The sequence below is a fragment of the Mobula hypostoma genome, chromosome 14 (genome assembly GCF_963921235.1).
Source record: "Mobula hypostoma chromosome 14, sMobHyp1.1, whole genome shotgun sequence".
Lineage (NCBI taxonomy): Eukaryota > Metazoa > Chordata > Chondrichthyes > Myliobatiformes > Myliobatidae > Mobula > Mobula hypostoma.
Window position 1 is genome coordinate 80,419,986 of NC_086110.1, and position 20,063 is coordinate 80,440,048.

General features: G+C 45.0%; 1 protein-coding gene across 13 annotated transcripts in view; it reads right to left on the reverse strand.

Annotated features, from left to right (window-relative positions):
* Nucleotides 1-20,063, reverse strand: part of cbfa2t3 (CBFA2/RUNX1 partner transcriptional co-repressor 3) — a 211,687-nt gene that overhangs the window by 23,803 nt on the left and 167,821 nt on the right. For 9 of the 13 annotated variants that reach the window (XM_063067302.1, XM_063067301.1, XM_063067312.1 and 6 more), the window contains 3 exons: nt 18,678-18,746; nt 13,869-14,059; nt 7,741-7,896 (listed from right to left, as the gene is read on the reverse strand). In XM_063067302.1, the coding sequence (XP_062923372.1) occupies nt 7,741-7,896; nt 13,869-14,059; nt 18,678-18,746 (416 nt within the window). Of the gene's footprint in view, nt 1-7,740; nt 7,897-11,322; nt 11,420-13,868; nt 14,060-18,677; nt 18,747-20,063 lie in introns of those variants that run through there. The other 4 variants (XM_063067314.1, XM_063067311.1, XM_063067303.1 and 1 more) reach the window with 3 other exon arrangements.

Genomic DNA, 20,063 nt, shown 5'->3' on the forward strand with positions numbered 1-20,063 from the left:
GAAAGGACAGGCAGGTAGGCAGAAGGGGTGAGGTGACTGAGGCTGTGCCCTCTGGTCCTAGACTCCCCCACAATCGGAAACATCATCTCCACATCGGCTCAATCAAAACCTTACAACATTCAATTGGTTTCATAGAACATAGAATAGTACAGCACATTAAAGGCCCTTCAGCCCACATTGTTGTGCCAACCCTCAAACTCTGCTTCCCATACAACCTCCCAACTTAAATTCCACCATATACCTGTCTAGTAGCCTCTTAGATTTCACTAGTGTATCTGCCTCCACCACTGACTCAGGCAGTGCATTCCATGCACCAACCACTCTCTGAGTAAACAAATCTTCCTCTAATATCCCCCTTGAACTTCCCACCCCTTACCTTAAAGCCATGTCCTCTTGTATTGAGCAGTGGTGCCTTGGGGAAGAGGTGCTGGCTATCCACTCTATCTATTCCTCTTAATATCTTGTACATCTCCATCATGTCTCCTCTCATCCTCCTCCTCTCCAAAGAGTAAAGTCCTAGCTTCCTTAATCTCTGATCATAATGCATACTCTCTAAACCAGGCAGCATCCTGGTAAATCTCCTCTGTACCCTTTCCAATGCTTCCACATCCTTCCTATAGTGAGGTGACCAGAACTGGACACAGTACTCCAAGTGTGGCCTAACCAGAGTTTTCTAGAGCTGCATCATTACCTCGCGACTCTTAAACTCTATCCCTTGACTTATGAAAGCTAACACCACATAAGCTTTCTTAACTACCCTATCTACCTGTGAGACAACTTTCAGGGATCTGTGGACATGTACCCCCAGATCCCTCTGCTCCTCCACACTACCAAGTATCCTGCCATTTACTTTGTACTCTGCCTTGGAGTTTGTCCTTCCAAAGTGTACCACCTCACACTTCTCCGGTTGAACTCCATCTGCCACTTCTCAGCCCACTCCTGCATCCTATCAATGTCTCTCTGCAATTTTCGACAATCCTCTACACTATCTACAACACCACCAACCTTTGTGTTCTCTGCAAACTTGCCAACCCACCCTTCTACCCCCACATCCAGGTCGTTAATAAAAATCACAAAATGTAGAGTTCCCAGAACCGATCCTTGTGGGACACCACTAGTCACAACCCTCTAATCCGAACGTACTCCCTCCACCACGACCCTCTACCTTCTGCAGGCAAGCCAATTCTGAATCCACCCGGCCAAACTTCCCTGGATCCCATGCCTTCTGACTTTCTGAATAAGCCTACCGTGTGGAACCTTGTCAAATGCCTTACTAAAATCCATGTAGATCACATCCACTGCACTACCCTCATCTATATGCCTGGTCACCTCCTCAAAGAACTCTATCAGGCTTGTTAGACACGATCTGCCCTTCACAAAGCCATGATGACTGTCCCTGATCAGACCATGATTCTCTAAATGCCTATAGATCCTATCTCTAAGAATCTTTTCCAACAGCTTTCCCACCACAGACGTAAGGCTCACTGGTCTATTATTACCCAGACTATCCCTACTACCTTTTTTGAACAAGGGGACAACATTCGCCTCCCTCCAATCCTCCGGTACCATTCCAGTGGACAACGAAGACATAAAGATCCTAGCCAGAGGCTCAGCAATCTCTTCCCTCACCTCATGGAGCAGCCTGGGGAATATTCCGTCAGGCTCCAGGGACTTATCCGTCCTAATGTATTTTAACAACTCAACACCTCCTCTCCCTTAATATCAACATGCTCCAGAACATCAACCTCACTCATATTGTCCTCACCTTCATCAAGTTCCCTCTCATTGGTAAATACTGAAGAGAAGTATTCATTGAGGACTTTGCTCACTTCCACAGCCTCCAGGCACATCTTCCCACCTTTATCTCTAATTGGTCCTACCTTCACTCCTGTCATCCTTTTGTTCTTCACATAATTGAAGAATGCCTTGGGGTTTTCCTTTACCCTACTCACCAACGCCATCTCATGCCTCTTTCTTAAGCTCCTTTCTTGCTACCCTATATTCCTCAATAGACCCATCTGATTCTTGCTTCCTAAACCTCACGTATGCTGCCTTCTTCCACCTGACTAGATTCTCCACCTCACTTGTCACCCATGGTTCCCTCACCCTACCATTCTTTATCTTCCTCACCGGGACAAATTTGTCCTTAACATCCTGCAAGAGATCTCTTACGATCTCCTCAATAAGATCCCTACTCCTTCTAAGTTCCAATGAGTACAGGCCCAGAGCAATCAAACGTTCTTCATATGTTAACCCTATCATTCCCAGAAGCACTCTCATGAACCTCCTCTGAACTCTCTCCAACGTCAGCACATCCTTAAGGCGTCTAAAACTCCTCACAGTATTCCCAAGTAAAGTCTCAATAGTGCCTTCTAAAGCCTCAGCAATACATCCTTGCTTTTATTCTAGTCCTCTTGAAATGAGCGCTAATATTGTATTTTCCTTACTCTCCACAGACTCAACTTGCAAATTAACCTCTCAGGAATCCTGCATGAGGATTCCCAAGTCCCTTTGCACCTCAGGTTCTTGAATTTTTTCCGTTTAGAAAATAGTCTGGACTTTTATCCCTTCTACCAAAATGCATAACCACACACTTCAAGACCCTGTATTTCAAATGCCACTTCTTTGCCCATTCTCCTCTATCTCTTATGTAGCCATCTGCTTCCTCAACACTATCTGCCCCTCCTCCTGCCATTGTATCGTCTGCAAATTTGACCACAAAGCCATCAATTCCATCATCCAAATCATTGACATATAACGTAAAAAGAAGCGATTCTAACACTGACCCCTGCAGAAAAGGCCCTCTTTATCCCCACTCTTTGCCTCTTGTCACTCTGCATGCTAGTATCTTTCCTGCGATACCACGTGCTCTTATCTTGTTAAGTAGTGCTATGTGCGATACTTTGTCAAATTCCTTCTGAAAATCCAAGTACACAGCATCCACCAATTCTCCTTTGCTTATTTCTGCAAAGAACGCCAACAGATTTGTCGGGCAAGATTTTCCCTCAATGAAACTGTGCTGACTATGACCTATTGTATCATGTGACTCCAAGTTCCCTGAAACGACGTCCTTTCTGAAACATAAACTAATGGAAACACTGAGCGGGAATAACATTCTAACTTCGTTTTCACTTCAACTGAGGCGTAACGTATGACATAGTGGCATGATGTCGTATGCTATTCACGTACTTTTACATATAATCTGTAATAAACTGTTTAAAGAAACAAGAATGTTTAAATAGATTTATAATATTACTCAAATATTAAATACTCAACACTCCGTCCTGCTTAGCTATAAACTCCAACTCAATACAGAATACACCTATGTGTTATACACACACACACACACACACACGCACGTGCACGCACAATATACTCTATAAAAGGGGCTCTGCCAGAAGCGTCAACTGTTTATTCATTTCCATAGATGCTGCCTGACCTGCTGAGTTCCTCCATTGGATTTCCAGCATCTGCAAAATTTCTTGTGTAAAGATTTAATTATTGTGGAGAATTTACTCTGGTGGGACAACGTCTTTCCTGACAAGGGGGGGGGCGGGTCACTCTGCTTGGCAGGTGAGATTTGTGGCTGTGAAACAATCTCAGGTCCTGGGGCCTCCTCTGTAGGAGGCGGTTGTAGGAGTTGACTCTGAGATTGCAGGGAGTGGTTCTGACAGCTCCGGACACCTCTCTCTAGCAATTGACTCTGCTCTCCTTAACTGATCAACGTGTTGTCTCCAGAAGATTTCCAATGCAATCTCCAGTGCATGAGACAGTGGTCCAGTTATGTCCTTAATCTTTCCAAGTACCCACTTTTGATTACTGTACTTCTGTAGCCCCTTGCCTGCACTGCTTGTCTTGGAGTGAAACATCGAACCTCCTTGTATGAAAAACCCTCAATTCGTCTCAGCTGTCTATCCTGCAAACTCCTTCAGAGATTGGGGTTTAGCAGATCCAAGTGTGAACATAATGGACAATAAGTGGCCCAAAACTGCTTACAATACTCCAAGTGAGGCCTCGCCAGTGCTTTATAAAGTCCCAACATTACATCCTTGCTTTATATTATTGTCCTCTTGAAATGAATGCTAGCATTGCATTTGCCTTCCTCACCACAGACTCAACCTGCAAGTTAACCTTTAGGGAATCGTGCACAGGGACTCCCAAGTCCCTTTGAAGCTCAGTGTTTATATCTTCTCTTCATTTAGAAAATAGTCTACCCTTTCATTTCTTCTACCATGACCATATACTTCCCAATACTGCATTCTATCTGCCACTTATTTGCCCACTCTCCTAATCTGCCTAAGTCTTTCTATAGTATCTCTACTTCCTCTGAACTACCTGTAGCTCCACCCATACTCGAATCATCTGCAAACTTTGCAACAAAGCCATCAGTTCCATCATCCGAATCATTGACTACACCAACAGAGATACACCCACCTCTCTGCCTACCTGCCTATCCTTCCGATACAATGTGTTAAGTTCCCAACTATAATCTTTCGGCCATGACTCATTGATGCCCACAACCTGCCAATCTCTAACTGTGCTACAAGATCATCTGCCTTATTTTGTACACTGCGTGCATTCAAATGTAACACATTCAGTCATATGTTTGTCACAATTTCAATTTTGTCTCCCTGTTACACTGCAACTCATCCCACTGACTGCAATTTTGCCCTATCATCTGCCTGTCCTTCCTGAGAGTCTCACTACACACTGCCTCTGCTTGTATACCAGCTGCCCCATTCACAGCCCTATCACACTGCTTCCCATCCCCCTGCCAAATGAGTGTAAACCCTCCCCAATAGTTCTAGCAAGCCTGTACACAAGGATATTGATCTCCCTCAGGTTCAGGTGTAACTTGTCCCTTTTGTACAGGTCACACCTTCCCCAGAACCAGTTCCTCAGCCACTTATTCATCTGACAAATCACCCCACTCTTCCCTTAATGGTGTGTGAAACAGGCAGCAATCCAGAGATTACTACCAGGAGACCACATTTTCAGCTTTCTAACTAACTGCCTAAATTCTCTCTTCAGGACCCCTCCCTTTTCCTACCTATGGCACTGGTGACAATATGTACCAAGATTTCTGGCTGCATACCTTCTCCCTAACCCGATCCAAGGCATCCCAGATCCTGGCCCCCAACAGGCGACATTCCATGTGGTGTCTCACATCCACAGAATTTCATGTCTGCTCCTCTAACTATGGAATCCCCCATCACTACTGCAGTCCTCTCCTCCCTCCTTCACTTCTGAGCCACAGCATCAGTCTTCGACATGGAAGACACTAGTGGAATACCAGAAATTTGAGAGTATCGGTGGCAGAAGTGAGTGTTGTTGCTATTGCTAAGGAGAAGGTGCTTGGGAAGATGAAAGGTCTGAAAGTAAACAGATATCTGGACTAGGATTCTGAATGAGGTAGTTGAAGAGAATGCAGAGGCGTTAGTAATGATCTTTCAAAAGTGATTAGATTCTGGCATGGTTCTGGAGGACTGGAAAATTGCAAATATCACTCCACTTTTCAGTGAGGGAGGGAGAAGAAGAAGGGGGTTTACAGGCCAGTTAGTCAAACCTCAGTGGTTGAGAAGATGTTGGAATTGATTGGTAAGGATAAGGCTTCAGGGTACTTAGAGGCACATGATAAAATAGGCCAACGTCAGCATGGTTTCCTGATGGGAATTTCTTGCCTGACAAGTCTGCTGGAATTCTTTAAAGAAATAACAAGCAGAACATAAGAAATAGGTGCGGGAGTCGGCCATCTGGCCCGTTCAGCCTGCTCCGCCATTCATCTCCACTTATCTGCCTTTTCTCCATAACCCTTAATTCCCCTACTGTGCAAAAATCTATCCAACCTTGTCTTTAATATATTTGCTGAGGTAGCCTCCACTGCTTCATTGGGCAGAGAACTCCACAGATTCACCGGCCTCCGGGAAAAGCAGTTCCTCCTCATCTCCATCCTAAATCTACTCCCCCAAATCTTAAGGTTATGTCCCCTAGTTCTAGTCCCACCCATCAGTGGAAACAACTTTCCTGCCTCTATCTTATATATCCCTTCCATAATTTTATATGTTTCTATAAGAGGATCTCTCATTCTTCTGAATTCTAGTGAGTACAGTCCCAGACGACTCAATCTCTCCTCATAGTCTAAACCCCTCATCTCTGGAATCAACCTGGTGAACATTCTCTGCACTGCCTCCAAAGCCAGTATATCCTTCCTCAGGTAAGGAGACCAGAACTGCACACAGTACTCCAAGTGTGGCCTCACCAGTACCCCGTACAGTTGCAGCATAACCTCCCTGCTCTTAAATTCAATCCCTCTAGCAATGAAGGCCAACATTCCACTTACCTTCTTGATTGCCTGTTGCACCTGCAAACCAACGTCTTGTGATTGTGCACCAGCACTCCCAAGTCCCTCTGATTCTTCCAGATCATTAAAGTATATCATGAACAGTTGTGAGCCCAGCACTGACCCCAGCGACACACCACTCACCACTGATTGCCAACCAGAGTAACACCCATGTATCTCAACGCTCTGCTTTCTATTAGTTAACCAATCCTCTATCCATGCTAATACATCACCCCCAACTCTGTGCATCCTTATCTTATGGATAAGTCTTTTATGTGGCACCTTATCAAACATCTTCTGGAAATCCAAGTAAATAACGTCCATCTGTCGGATGGGAAACAGCTTCTTCTCCCAGGCTGTGAGACTACTGAACTCCCTGCCATCACTCAGGTCTCATCACGTTTGAAATGTGTTATACTGTTTACTTTTTAACTTGTGTCGCAAATCCATCTTATACAAAATGTTAATCTTGTGGAATACATTTTACTATTTGTTCATTGATTTGTGGTAATATCACTTATGTGTGTGAGTGTGTGTACCGTGTTGCACACTTTGTTCTAAAGGAACATAGTTTCATTTGGTGATTTACACGTACAGTATAAGGTTGAGATTGGACAAACTTGAATTGATTTCCCTGGAGCAGTGAAGGCTGAGGGGTGATCTGATATAAGTTCATAAGATTATGAGGGGCGTAGATCCATGGCTGGTAAACTTATTTTATCCAGGGTTGAAATGTCTAATATCAGGTGGAATGCATTTAAAGTGTGAGTGGCTAAGTTGACAAAAGATGAGCAGGGCAAGATTTTTTTTTACAGAGAGTGGTGGGTGCCTGCAATGTGTAGCTGGATTTGGTGGTGGAGGCACAGATGTGCAAGGCGTGAAGAGGCTCCTATGGACATGAATTTGCAGAGAATAGAGGAACTTGCATAGGCAGAGGGATTAGATAAGGCACTTATTTTCCAGTTGAATTGGTTTGACACAACATTGTAGGCCAAGGGGCCTGTTCTTGCGATGCACTGTACTCTAAATTCTTCACATTCCTGACCCAGTGTCGACCCCAACCACAGCTCTGACCACTCACTCAGCTGCACAGACAACCCGTGTCCAGCTTCACCCCACGCTCTGCTAGCACTCTGCTCCTGTCTCACATTCCAGACTGCTGATGGGAGCTTTACTGTTGTGTGTGAATGATTCCGTTAGCTACTCAGGCACACTTTGGAACGAACCCAGAGCCACTCCTGCTCACTGTATCACATTCTCACACTGTGGGCATCACTATAACCAGTTGAACAGTGGGGGCTCTATATCTGGAGTTCAGTGATCGGGACACTGCGGGCGTTTGGTTGGCACAGAATTGGCCATGATCCATGGGATGGGGTTCAAGGAGCAAAGCATCTCACCTCCATAGGAGGAGCACCCGAGGCCACCTGCCTGACCCCAGAGTGAGCGTGGCTCCTGTCGGATGAACACGGAGTGGCCCTGCCAATGGTAGATAAGTCTGCAGGCTCGTCTGCCTTGCCCTCCCGGCTCCAGAAGGCTGTGTGGATGGGGGAGGCCTTGAGAGAAAGGAAACAGAGAGCAAATAAAGTGGCTAAAAGTTTTATAAAGTCAATGAATGGTCACAGCATGGAATGGAGCCAATCTAGTGCACACCAGTTCTACACGAGAGCAATCCGGATCTTCCCCTTCCCTGTGTCCCCTCACTACAACTAAGGAAATTTGTTTTCTTGAAATGCTAACCCAGGTTCACCAAGAGTACTGTATTTCAACTGAATTTGACAGAATCACGCTCGTGGTCTCCAAGACCATTCAGTCCACCTCCATCCTCTCCTGCCATGTAATTCATCCGATCATGATACAGTTTAGACTAATGAAATTGGTAAGGCTCACACTGAGAAGGGAGACTAGCCTCCCCAGGGCTGCAGACATCTTCAAAAGGCGATGACTCGAAACGGTGGCGTCTACTGTAAAGGACCCTTCACCCAGGACGTACCCACTTCTCATTACCGCCATCGAGGAGGAAGCACAGGATCCTGAAGACGCACACTTGATGTTTTAGGAACAGCTACTTCCCCTCCACCATCAGATTTCTGAATGGATGATGGACCCACGGACACAGCCTCATCTCATTTTGCTCTCTTTTTGCACTACTTGTTTAATTTTTAAGTATTTCTTTTTATAATTTACAGTGCATTTTATATATTACACTGCACTGCTGCTGCAAAACAAAAAATTTCATGAGATATGTCAGTGATAATTCTGATTCTGAACGTAGTGGGGGTGGTTTCTTCGAGCATCTCACAGGTAAGGCTCCTCCAGGAGGAACTGGTCATGGTATGATAGAATTTCAAATCAGCTTGAGTGTAAGTAATGTGGAAACGACATTCGAATCCTCAACATAAGTAAATTCAATTATGATGCCTCGAGTAGAATGGCAAAATCCATTAAAGATTCAGACCAGAATGAGAATGCACAAGAATGTAGGTGCTTTGATTATAAACACACAACATGCTGCAGGAACTCCGCAAGTCAGGCAGCATCTATGGAAAGGAATAAGCAGTCAACATTTCAGGCTAAGACCCTTCATCTGAGCCCCTCCAGCATTTTGTGTGTCATATACAGTCACGGAGCACAGCAGCACAGAAAAAGGACCCTCAGCCCATCTACTCCACAATGCTGACCTAGTCCCCACGACATGTACCAGGACCAGAGCCCTCCATACCCTTAAGTGTTGAAATCAAGCCTGCAACAACACGTCCGCTGGCAGCTCGTTCCACACTCTCACTGCCCTCTGACTGAATAGGTTTGCCATCAAGTTCCCCTTAAACATTTCAGTTTTCACTCTTAACCCATGACATCTATTTGTAGTCTCACCCAACCTTAGTGGGGGAAAAAACCTGCTTGCATTTATAGACAATAGGTGCAGAAGTAGACCATTCGGCCCTTCGAGCCTGCACCGCCATTCTGAGATCATGGCCGATCATCTACTATCAATACCCGGTTTCTGCCTTGTCTCCATAACCCTTGATTCCCCTATCCATAAGATACCTATCTAGCTCCTTCTTGAAAGCATCCAGCGAGCTGGCCTCCACTGCCTTCTGAGGCAGTGCGTTCCACACCTCCACAACTCTCTGGGAGAAGTTGTTCCTCCTCAACTCTGTCCTAAATGACCTACCCCTTATTCTTAAACCATGCCCTCTGGTACTGGAATCTCCCAGCATCTGGAACATATTTCCTGCCTCTATCTTGTCCAATCCCTTAATAATCTTATATGCCTCAATCAGATCCCCCCCTCAATCTCCTTAATTCCAGCATGTACAAGCCCAGTCTCTCTAACCTGTCTGCGTAAGACAGTCTGGACATCCCAGGAATTAACCTAGTGAACCTACGCAGCACCTCCTCCACAGCCAGGATGTCCTTCCTTAACCCTGGAGACCAAAATCTATCCTATCTGTACCCTCATAATTTAGTATAGCTCTTCAAAGCCCCCCTCATTCTCCTATGCCCTAGGGAATAGTCTTAACTATTCAACCTTTCCCTATGTTTCCCTACTTTGACAAAGGGGTGGGAACTCAGGACAGGATGGATGGTAAAAAAACAAAGATAGCGTGCAGTCAGACTGTCAGGAATGCCAGGTAGATGATAGGACAAAATTGCAGCTAGAAGGTTGAGTATCAGTGCATTAGGGATACAGAATCAAAAAGGGTAGCAAATACAGTGCTCAATGAGTTACATCTCAATGCACAGAGTAGAAGAAATAAGGTGGATGACCTTCTTGCACTATTACAGATTGTCGGGTATGATGTTGTGGCCATCACTGTATCATGTCTAAAGGATGGTTGCAGTTGGGAGCTGAATGTCCAAGGTTACACGTTGTATCACAGAGATAGGAGGGGGTGGCTTGACTTTGCTTGTAAAAAGTGGCATAAAATCACTGGGAAGATGTGACATAGAATCGGAAGGTGTTGAATCCTTGTGGGTTGAGTTAAGAAACTGCAGGGGTAAAAGGATCCTGAAGGCAGTTATATACAGGCCTCCCAACAATAGCTGGGACGTGGACCACAGATTACAACAGGAAATAGAAAAGGCGTGTCAAAAGGGCAATGTTGCAATAGTCATGGGAGATTTCAACATGCAAGTTGATAGGGAAATCAGGTTGATAATGGATCTCAAGAGAGTGATGTTTGTTGAATGCTACTAGATGGCTTTTTAGAGTAGTTTGTCGTTGAGCCTACTAGAGGATCACCTATACTGGATTGGGTGTTATGTAGGAACCTGAGGCCATTAGGAAGCTTAAAGGTAAAAGAACCGTTAAGAGGCAGGGATCACAATATGATTGAGCTCAACTTGAAATTTGATAGGAAGAGAGTAAAATCTGACATAGCAGTATTTCAATGGTGTAAAGGAAATTACAGTGGTATGAGAGATAAGTTGGTCAAAGTAAACTGGAAGGAGCTGTTGGTAGGGATGTCAGCAGAGCAGTAATGGTGTGAGTTTCTGGGAAAAATGAGAAAGGTGTAGGATAGATGTATTACAAAAATGAAGAAATACTCAAATAACCATATAGTATAACCATGGTTGACAAGGGAAGCCAAAGCTAATGTAAAAGCAAAAGAATGGGCATACAACAAAACAAAAAATAGAGGGAAGATAGAGGATTGGGAAGCTTTTAAGAATCTGCAGAGAGCAACTAAAAAACCATTAGGAGGGAAAAGATGAAATATGAAAGCAAGCTAGCAAACAATATCAAAGTGGATAATAAAAGCTTTTTCAAGTATGTAAAAAATAAAAGAGAGACGAGATTGGATATAAGACCACTAAAAAAGTAGTAACTGGGGACAAGGGGATGGCAGATGAACTAAATGAGTATTTTGCATCAGTCTTCACTGTGGAAGGCACTGGCAGTGTGCCAGATGTGTGAGGGAAGAAAGTGAGTGCAGTTACTGTTACAAAGGAGAAGGTGCTCAAAAAGCTGAAACCTACCGAATGTTGAAAGGAAACAACAGGAATTCTGCAGATGCTGGAAATTCAAGCAACATACATCAAAGTTGCTGGTGAACGCAGCAGGCCAGGCAGCATCTATAGGAAGAAGCGCAGTCGACGTTTCAGGACGAGACCCTTCGTCAGGACTAACTGAAGGAAGAGTGAAGAAAGGACTAGTTGGGGTGGATGTGGAGAGGTTGTTTCCAATTGTGGGGATATCTTGAACTAGAGAGCACAGCCTTAAAACTGAGGGGCAACCTTTTACAATAGAGGTAAGGATGAATTTTTTTAGCCAGAGTAGTGAATCTGTAGAATGCTTTGCCATAGACTGTGATGGAGGCCAAGTCTGTGCATACATTTAAGACAGAAGTTGATCATTTCCTGATCAATCAGGGCATCAAAGGACGTGGTGAGAAGGGAGGTGTATGGGGTTGAGTGGGATCCTGGATCAGACTTGATGGAATGCTGGAATTCCATGGGCTCGATGGGCTGAATGGCCTAATTCTTCTCCTATGTCTTATGGTCTGAGCTGGAAAGGATGCAGAAACGATTCACAAGGATACGGCCTCAGTTATATGGAGAGACCTGAGAGGTTGGGACTGTTTACTCTGGAGTGAAGAAGGCTGAGGGTCACCTTTTTGAGGTTTATAAAATCATGAGGGGTGCAAAAGTGTTACTGATCACAGTCATTTTTTTCCCCAGGGTATGAGAGTCCAAAATAAGGGGAAAGATTTGAAGGGGAAGCGATGGGCAAGATTTTCACAGAGGATGGTAAGACTATAAGATGTAAGATGTGCGAGCAGAATTTGGCCATTCAGCCCATTAAGTCTGCTCTACATGAGTCCACATGGGTAGTAAGTGGAACAAGTTATCAGAGATGCATTTAGTTTAATAGTTTCTTTAGGCACAAACAACATTTACAAATCCATGAACAGTTCACATAATCACTTCCACCAAACAATGTTCTAACAAACCAATCTCTAATTCGCTGCTTTTGATCATTTGTCTTCAATAGTGAGTAATACTTGCAACTTTCTGTTGGAGAGGTTAATAGATTATTAACTTTATGAAATCACAACCAGAGCATTCTCACCCACTTTTTTTTAAAAGCAACGGAAGTAACCCATCTGATCCTGGGCATTTATTACACTTCTGTGCCTTCATTTTTCTCATTTGTTTGTGTTTCACTGTGAATGTTTTACAGCCTCAGACCACCCACTACAAACCATTTAATGAAAGTGGGACTTGGTTGCAGGAGCAGTGGTACTAATTGGATATGTCTTATAAACAGCCAGACAGGTGGTGATGAACTAAGTATCTCCCTTCTCCGCTATATGATCTTTAACTTCATATATATGTTGATATTCATTTTTTGGGCTATGGGAATCGGTGGTGAGCTTAGCATTTATTGTCCAAACAAAAGTGCTTCTGAAGAGAGTAGATTGCTCAACTATTTCAGAAAACACGTTGAAATGGTATCTAGAGTCACATATGAAACAGCTGGGTAAGAATACAAATCTCAAATGAGAGAAAATCTGCAGATGCTGGAAATCTGAGCAACACACACAAAATGCTGGAGGAACTCAGCAGGCCAGGCAGCATCTATGGAAAAGAGTACAGTCGATGTTTTGGGCCAAAATCCTTCGGCAGGATAAACCTCTTCCTTGAAGAACATTAGTGAACTAGATCAGTTTTTTACAACAATTCTAAATTTCATTATTACTTTTACCATTACTGAATATGTGGCTTGTTAGCATATTGGTTAGTGCAATGGTATTACAGTGCCAGTAACCCGGGTTTAATTCCCTCTGCTGTCTGTAAGCAGTTTGTACATTCTCCCCAGGAGCACGTGGTTTCCTCTGGGTGCTCTGGTTTCCTCCCACAGTCCTGAGATATGGGTTAGTAAGCTAATTGATCATGAGTGGAATTGGGTGGCACAGACTCACCATGCCAGAAGGGCCTGTTAACATGCTGTATCTCTAAACAAAAATTATTAATGGAATTTAAATTCTACAACTGCCATTGTGAGATTTGAACATGTGTCTCTGGATAGTGTGGTGAAGTTACACCCATACCTGTCATCCTATGGTATGCCATGGCCATTATTTACTACAGTACTAATAAAAATGTACTGATGGAAGTCCACCAGTAATATACCACGGGATTAATAAAAATCAGTTTGTGGGATGAGAAATTACTCTACTTGTCTGTAACAGAGTTTTACTTTTCATCTAATTCTTGCTGCTGCAGGCATGGGAATGCACAGTAGGACAGTACAGAAGGCTCAGGCCTGCACTAGCCCTCCCAGTGGTGGGATAATGTAGAGGGAACTGTACTCTATATTTAATTTGTCCTGTCTCTGCCTGGGAATGTTTGATGGGACAGTGTAAGAAGAGTCTTCCTACACCTAAGTGAAAAGTTCTATCCAATCAACATGGGGATGACAAAGATAAGCCCCAGAGAATGGTTTGCATCAAAAATGATCCCGTTTTTGTTGGGTATCCTCAGTCCCTCCCTCTTTTGGGGATTGGTGCCAAGCACTCACCTCACTGGAGTCCTCCTGTTGGTTAATGGCTGACTGTGCATCTTCAGAAGCCTGCCGCTTGGCCTCACTCAGTGCGTGCTCCATCTTTGCTCGCTCAGCTGTGATCATCTCATGGGCCTTGCGCTCTGCCTCTGACACAGCTTTCTTCAACTCCGTCATGGCCTGCTGCTTCACTTCATTCACCGCCTCTTCTGGGAGGGAGGGTCAGATGGCAGACAAGTGGCATTATCAAGGGCAGCCTGGAGCTGTACTTGAGTTTGTGTGTACATGTTAAGATACACTTCAGGTATTGTTAGGGATCATTCTGTAATTGAGTTTGTGTGGATGTGTCAAGATACACCAGGTATTTAAGAAACAAAGAAGGCAGCAGAAAGCCTGACCTCAGTGGTTGGGAAGATGTTGGAGTCAGTTGTTAAGGATGAGGTGATGGAGCACTTGGTGACCCAGGATAAGTTATACAAAGTCAGCATGGTTTCCTTCAGGGAAAATCCTGCCTGATGAACCTGTTGGAATTCTTTGAGGAGATTACAAGTAGGATAGATAAAGGGGATATAGTGGATGTTGTATATTTGGACTTTCAGAAGGCCTTTGACAAGGTGCCACACATGAGGCTGCTTACCAAGTTAAGAGCACATGGTATTACAGGGAAGTTACTAACATGGTTAGAGCATTGGCTAATTGGAAGGAGGCAGTGAGTGGGATTAAAAGGATCCTTGTCTGGTTGGCTGCCAGTGACTAGTGGTGTTCCACAGGGGTTGGTGTTGGGACTGCTTCTTTTTATGCTGTATATCAATGATTTAGATGATGGAATAGATGGCTTTGTTGCCAAGTTTGCAGATGATACTAAGATTAGTGGAGGGACAGGTAGGATGCAGAAGGATTTAAACAGATTAGGAGAATAGGCAAGAAAGTGGCAAATGAAATACAATGTTGGAAAATGCATGGTCATGCACTATGGCAGTAGAAATAAATGTGCAGACTATTTTCTAAACAGGGAGAAAATCCAAAAATCTGGGATGCAAAGGGACTTGGGGGTCCTTGTGCAGAACACCCTAAAGGTTAACTTGCAGGTAGAGTAGGTGGTGAGGAAGGCAAATGCAATGTTAGCATTCATTTCAAGAGGTCTAGACTACAAGAGCAAGGATGTGATGCTGAGGCTTTATAAGGCACTGGTGAGGCCTCACCTTGAGTGTTGTGGACAGTTTTGGGCCCCTCATCTTAGAAAAGATGTTCTGGCATTGGAAAGGATCCAGAGGAGGTTCACAAGGATGATTCCAGGAAAGAAAGGTTTATCATATGAGGAACGTTTGATGGCTCTGAGTCTGTACTCGCTGGAATTCAGAAGGATGAGGGGGATCTCATTGAAACCTTTTGAATGTTGAAAGGCCTAGACAGAGTAGATGTGGAAAGGATGTTTCCCATGGTGGGGGAGTCTAGGACAAGAGGGCACAGCCTCAGGATAGAGGGACGCCCTTTCAAAACAGAGATGTGAAGAAATTTCTTTAGCCAAAGGGTGGTGAATTTGTGGAATATGTTGCTACATGCAGCTGTGAGGCCAGGTCATTGGGTGTATTTAAGGCAGGGATTGATAGGTTCTTGATTGGACATGATATCAAAGGTTATGGGGAGAAGGCCGGGAACTGGGGTTGAGGAGGAGAAAAAAAAGGATCAGCCATGATTGAATGGTGGAGTAGACTCAAAAGGCCAGGTGGCCTAATTCTGCTCTTATGTCTTATGGTATTGTTAGGGATCATTCTGTAATTGAGTTAATGTGGATGTGTCGAGATACAGCAGGCATTGTTAGGGATCATTCTGTAATCGTGTGTGATGTTTGAGTCCTGGGCTGGATGTCCTGTTTGCTTAAGGAAGGCGAAGCATCTCCCATAGCCTATCCTTTCCTCTCCTTAGTGGAGGCCAATTCTCCGGATGCTTTCAAGAAAGAGTTAAGTAGAGCTCTTAAAGATAGTGGAGTCAAGGGATATGGGGAGAAGGCAGGAACAGGGTACTAATTGTGGATGATCAGCCATGATCACAGTGAATGGCGGTGCTGGCTCGAAGGGCAAAATGGCCTACTCCTGCACCTATTGTCTATTGTCTTTCCAGATGTAGTGATGGCCGCAGGACGGCTGTTTGGCTTGCCATGCAGGAGGTCACTTGCATATGGCCTCTCCTATATGATTGTGCCCGTAACAACGCCTTCCCGTGGTGCCCCTGTTCTTCAGTGTCCAGCGGGTTAATTGGGTAGGCAGGCTGCGCTCAGCTGGCAGCCAGCCTAGGAAAGGGCAACTCCAATTCCAAACCCAGGTAGATGGGACCCGTTAACTTTGCAGGCAGTCTGTCTAGGAGAAGGATACTCCAATTCCAAACCCAGGTAGATGGGACCCGTTAACTTTGCGGGCAGTCCGTCTAGGAGAAGGATACTCCAATTCCAAACCCAGGTAGATGGGACCCGTTAACTTTGCGGGCAGTCTGTCTAGGAGAAGGATACTCCAATTCCAAACCCAGGTAGATGGGACCCGTTAACTTTGCAGGCAGTCCGTCTAGGAGAAGGATACTCCAATTCCAAACCCAGGTAGATGGGACCCGTTAACTTTGCGGGCAGTCTGTCTCGGAGAAGGGCAACTCCAATTCCAAACCCAGGTAGATGGAACCCGTTAACTTTGCGGGCAGTCTGTCTAGGAGAAGGGCAACTCCAATTCCAAATCCAGGTAGATGGGACCCGTTAACTTTGCGGGCAGTCCGTCTAGGAGAAGGATACTCCAATTCCAAACCCAGGTAGATGGGACCTGTTAACTTTGCGGGCAGTCCGTCTAGGAGAAGGATACTCCAATTCCAAACCCAGGTAGATGGGACCTGTTAACTTTGCGGGCAGTCCGTCTAGGAGAAGGATACTCCAATTCCAAACCCAGGTAGATGGGACCCGTTAACTTTGCGGGCAGTCCGTCTAGGAGAAGGATACTCCAGCAGTCACTGCAGCTTGCTGAGCCATTGTGGAACGTCCCCCAGCCTAAAACTTGGCCTCCACAGCCATCTATGGCAATAAATTCCACAGCTTCTTTATCCTCTGGCTAAAGAAATTCCTTCTCACCTCCATTTTAAATGATCATCCCTCTATTCTGAGGCTGTGCCCTCTGGTCTTGGACTTCCGCACTATAGCAAACATTCTCTCCATGTCCACTCTATCTCGGTCTTCGATATCGAATAGGTCTCAATGAGATCCCCCCATTCTTCTAAACTCCAGCGAGTACAGGCTCAGAACCATCAAACGCTCCTCATACATTAACCCTTTAATTCCCAGGATTATGCTCATGAACCTGCTCTGGGCCATCCTCAATACTAGCACATCCTTCCTTCAGTATGTAAAATTATGAGGGGGTATAAATTGGGTAAATGCGAGCAGACCTTTTCCACCAAGGCAAAGTTAACAAATTTCATGACATATGCCAGTGATATATTTTACTCTGATTCTGATAAGTACTGGATGAGAGGGGTATGAGGGCTATGTTCTAGGTGTAGGTTGATGGGATCAGGCAGGTTAATGTTTGGCACAGACTATAAGGAGCTCAGAACTGCTCACAATACTCCAAGTATTCAAAAGAGCTCTGATAGTTGGGAGGTGCTACTATTGTAAATATGTAATTCTGTAAATTTATGCGACTACGTTATGCGACACAGGTTTAAGGTGCTGGGCAGTAGGTACAGAGGAGATGTCAGGCGTAAGTTTTTTTACTCAGAGAGTGATGAGTGCGTGGAATGGGCTGCCGGCAACAGTGGTGGAGGCGGATATGATAGGGTCTTTTAAGAGACTTTTGGATAGGCACATGGAGTTTAGAAAAATAGAGGGCTATGGGTAACCCTAGTAATTACTAAGGTAGGGACATGTTCAGCACAACTTTGTGGGCCGAAGGGCCTATATCGTGCTGTAGGTTTTCTATGTTTATGAACAAAGACTTAAATTTCCCAGTTATGACTTCCATGTGGTTCAGTTTTAGTCAGCCTCAATGGGTATAATCCAGAATATCGTCACTGTGAGATCCATCCTCGGAGCGTTGGATACTCAGATAATAGTTGAACTATCTTAACTCGTTCTGAAGAATATCTTCTTGTGTTGAGTGTGTGAATTGTGTTGCGCACCTTGGTTTGGAAGATTGCTATTTTGTTCGGAGGTATACATGTGTACGGTTGAATGACAATAAACTGAACTTGAACTTGCAGAACCATCAGCAGGTAGGAAGGTCAGATACAGGAATTTCTGATTAGTACATCTGAGGGATTTGAATCCTCAAACCCCACTCTGGCAAGGAATCCCCTTATCAACCAAAAGGCAGTACAGTATGCTGTACGGTAATCCAGCTGGGATTCTAGTTCATTGTATTCAGTACCCAAGTGGCCTAGTGCTGTACAGATGTGACACTTTACTAATCTACTGTAGCAGGTACTTAGGCAGAGAGCCTCCAAGATGATGCCAGTCCACAGTTGTGAATGCTGCATGAGGAGAAATTCATGACCCACCTGGTATATGCAAATATACCAGGGCATAAAGTCAAAGGGGATTTCTCTGGTGTCTGGGACAATATTTACACTGAACCAACATTAGCAAACAGATTATCTGGCCATCATCACATTGTGTTTGGAGGATGTAGCTGTAATAATGACTACGTGAAATAGTTTATGACAAACTGTTGCCACAAAAGGTTTTTCTCTTATTTCCTGCCTTACTAATAAAGCATCTTATTGTCCTTTAAGACACAGCTGATTGTACTGAGTTTTCTGCACACAGAGTGCACTTGTAATTATATAGGAACCTACCAGCTTTCTTCCAGATCTCTTCCTGAGTGTAACCCTGTGAGGGTCTGCGTGGCATCTCAACAAGCATTTCTGAAAACACAAAACAAATCGTTTGAATGAGTGCTGTGAGTAGTTCATTCCCAATGTCAGTGAAGTCAGTACTATGATGGTGTCTGGTTGGGTCGGGCCACTGGAGTCTGGTTGGGTCTGAAGGTGTGGAGGGCTCCAGGTGGCTGGGTCGTGGCAGCTCAGCGAGTGGAGACAATCCGGGTGTAGAGGTGGAAGGGAGATGGAGAGGGGAAGTGTTTGCTAGAGTTTTGATACAGGGGTTTGACTGGAAATGTTGACGGTTGCTTTCCTCGCACAGATACTACTAGACTTGCTCAGTTCCTCCAGGGTCCAGTCTCCTGCCTGTTCTGACTGTGTGTGCTCTGAACGAGATTTCAGCCCTGGTGCTAGCCAGGACAGTACCTCATACTGAGTCAGGCACAACACAAATACTTAACTGGTTCTGAGCTAAGGGACATACATCAAAGTTGCTGGTGAACACAGCAGGCCAAGCAGCATCTGTAGGAAGAGGTGCAGTCAACGTTTCAGGCCGAGACCCTTCGTCAGAACTAACTGAAGGAAGACTGAGTAAGGGATTTGAAAGTTGGAGGGGGAGGGGGGAGATCCAAAATGATAGGAGAAGACAGGAGGGGGAGGGATGGAGCCAAGAGCTGGACAGGTGATAGGCAAAAGGGGTTACGAGAGGATCATGGGACAGGAGGTCCGGGAAGAAAGACGGGGGGGGGGGACCCAGAGGATGGGCAAGGGGTATATTCAGAGGGACAGAGGGAGAAAAAGGAGAGTGAGAGAAAGAATGTGTGCATAAAAATGAGTAACAGATGGGGTACGAGGGGGAGGTGGGGCCTTAGCGGAAGTTAGAGAAGTTGATGTTCATGCCATCAGGTTGGAGGCTACCCAGACGGAATATAAGGTGTTGTTCCTCCAATCTGAGTGTGGCTTCATCTTTACAGTAGAGGAGGCCGTGGATAGACATGTCAGAATGGGAATGGGATGTGGAATTAAAATGTGTGGCCACTGGGATATCCTGCTTTCTCTGGCGGACAGAGCGTAGATGTTCAGCTAAGCGGTCTCCCAGTCTGCGTCGGGTCTCGCCAATATATAAAAGGCCACATCGGGAGCACCGGACGCAGTATATCACCCCAGTCGACTCACAGGTGAAGTGATGCCTCACCTGGAAGGACTGTTTGGGGCCCTGAATGGTGGTAAGGGAGGAAGTGTAAGGGCATGTGTAGCACTTGTTCCGCTTACACGGATAACGCTTACACGGGGGGACGAATGGACAAGGGAGTTGTGTAGGGAGCGATCTCTGTGGAATGCGGGGGGGGGAGGGAAAGATGT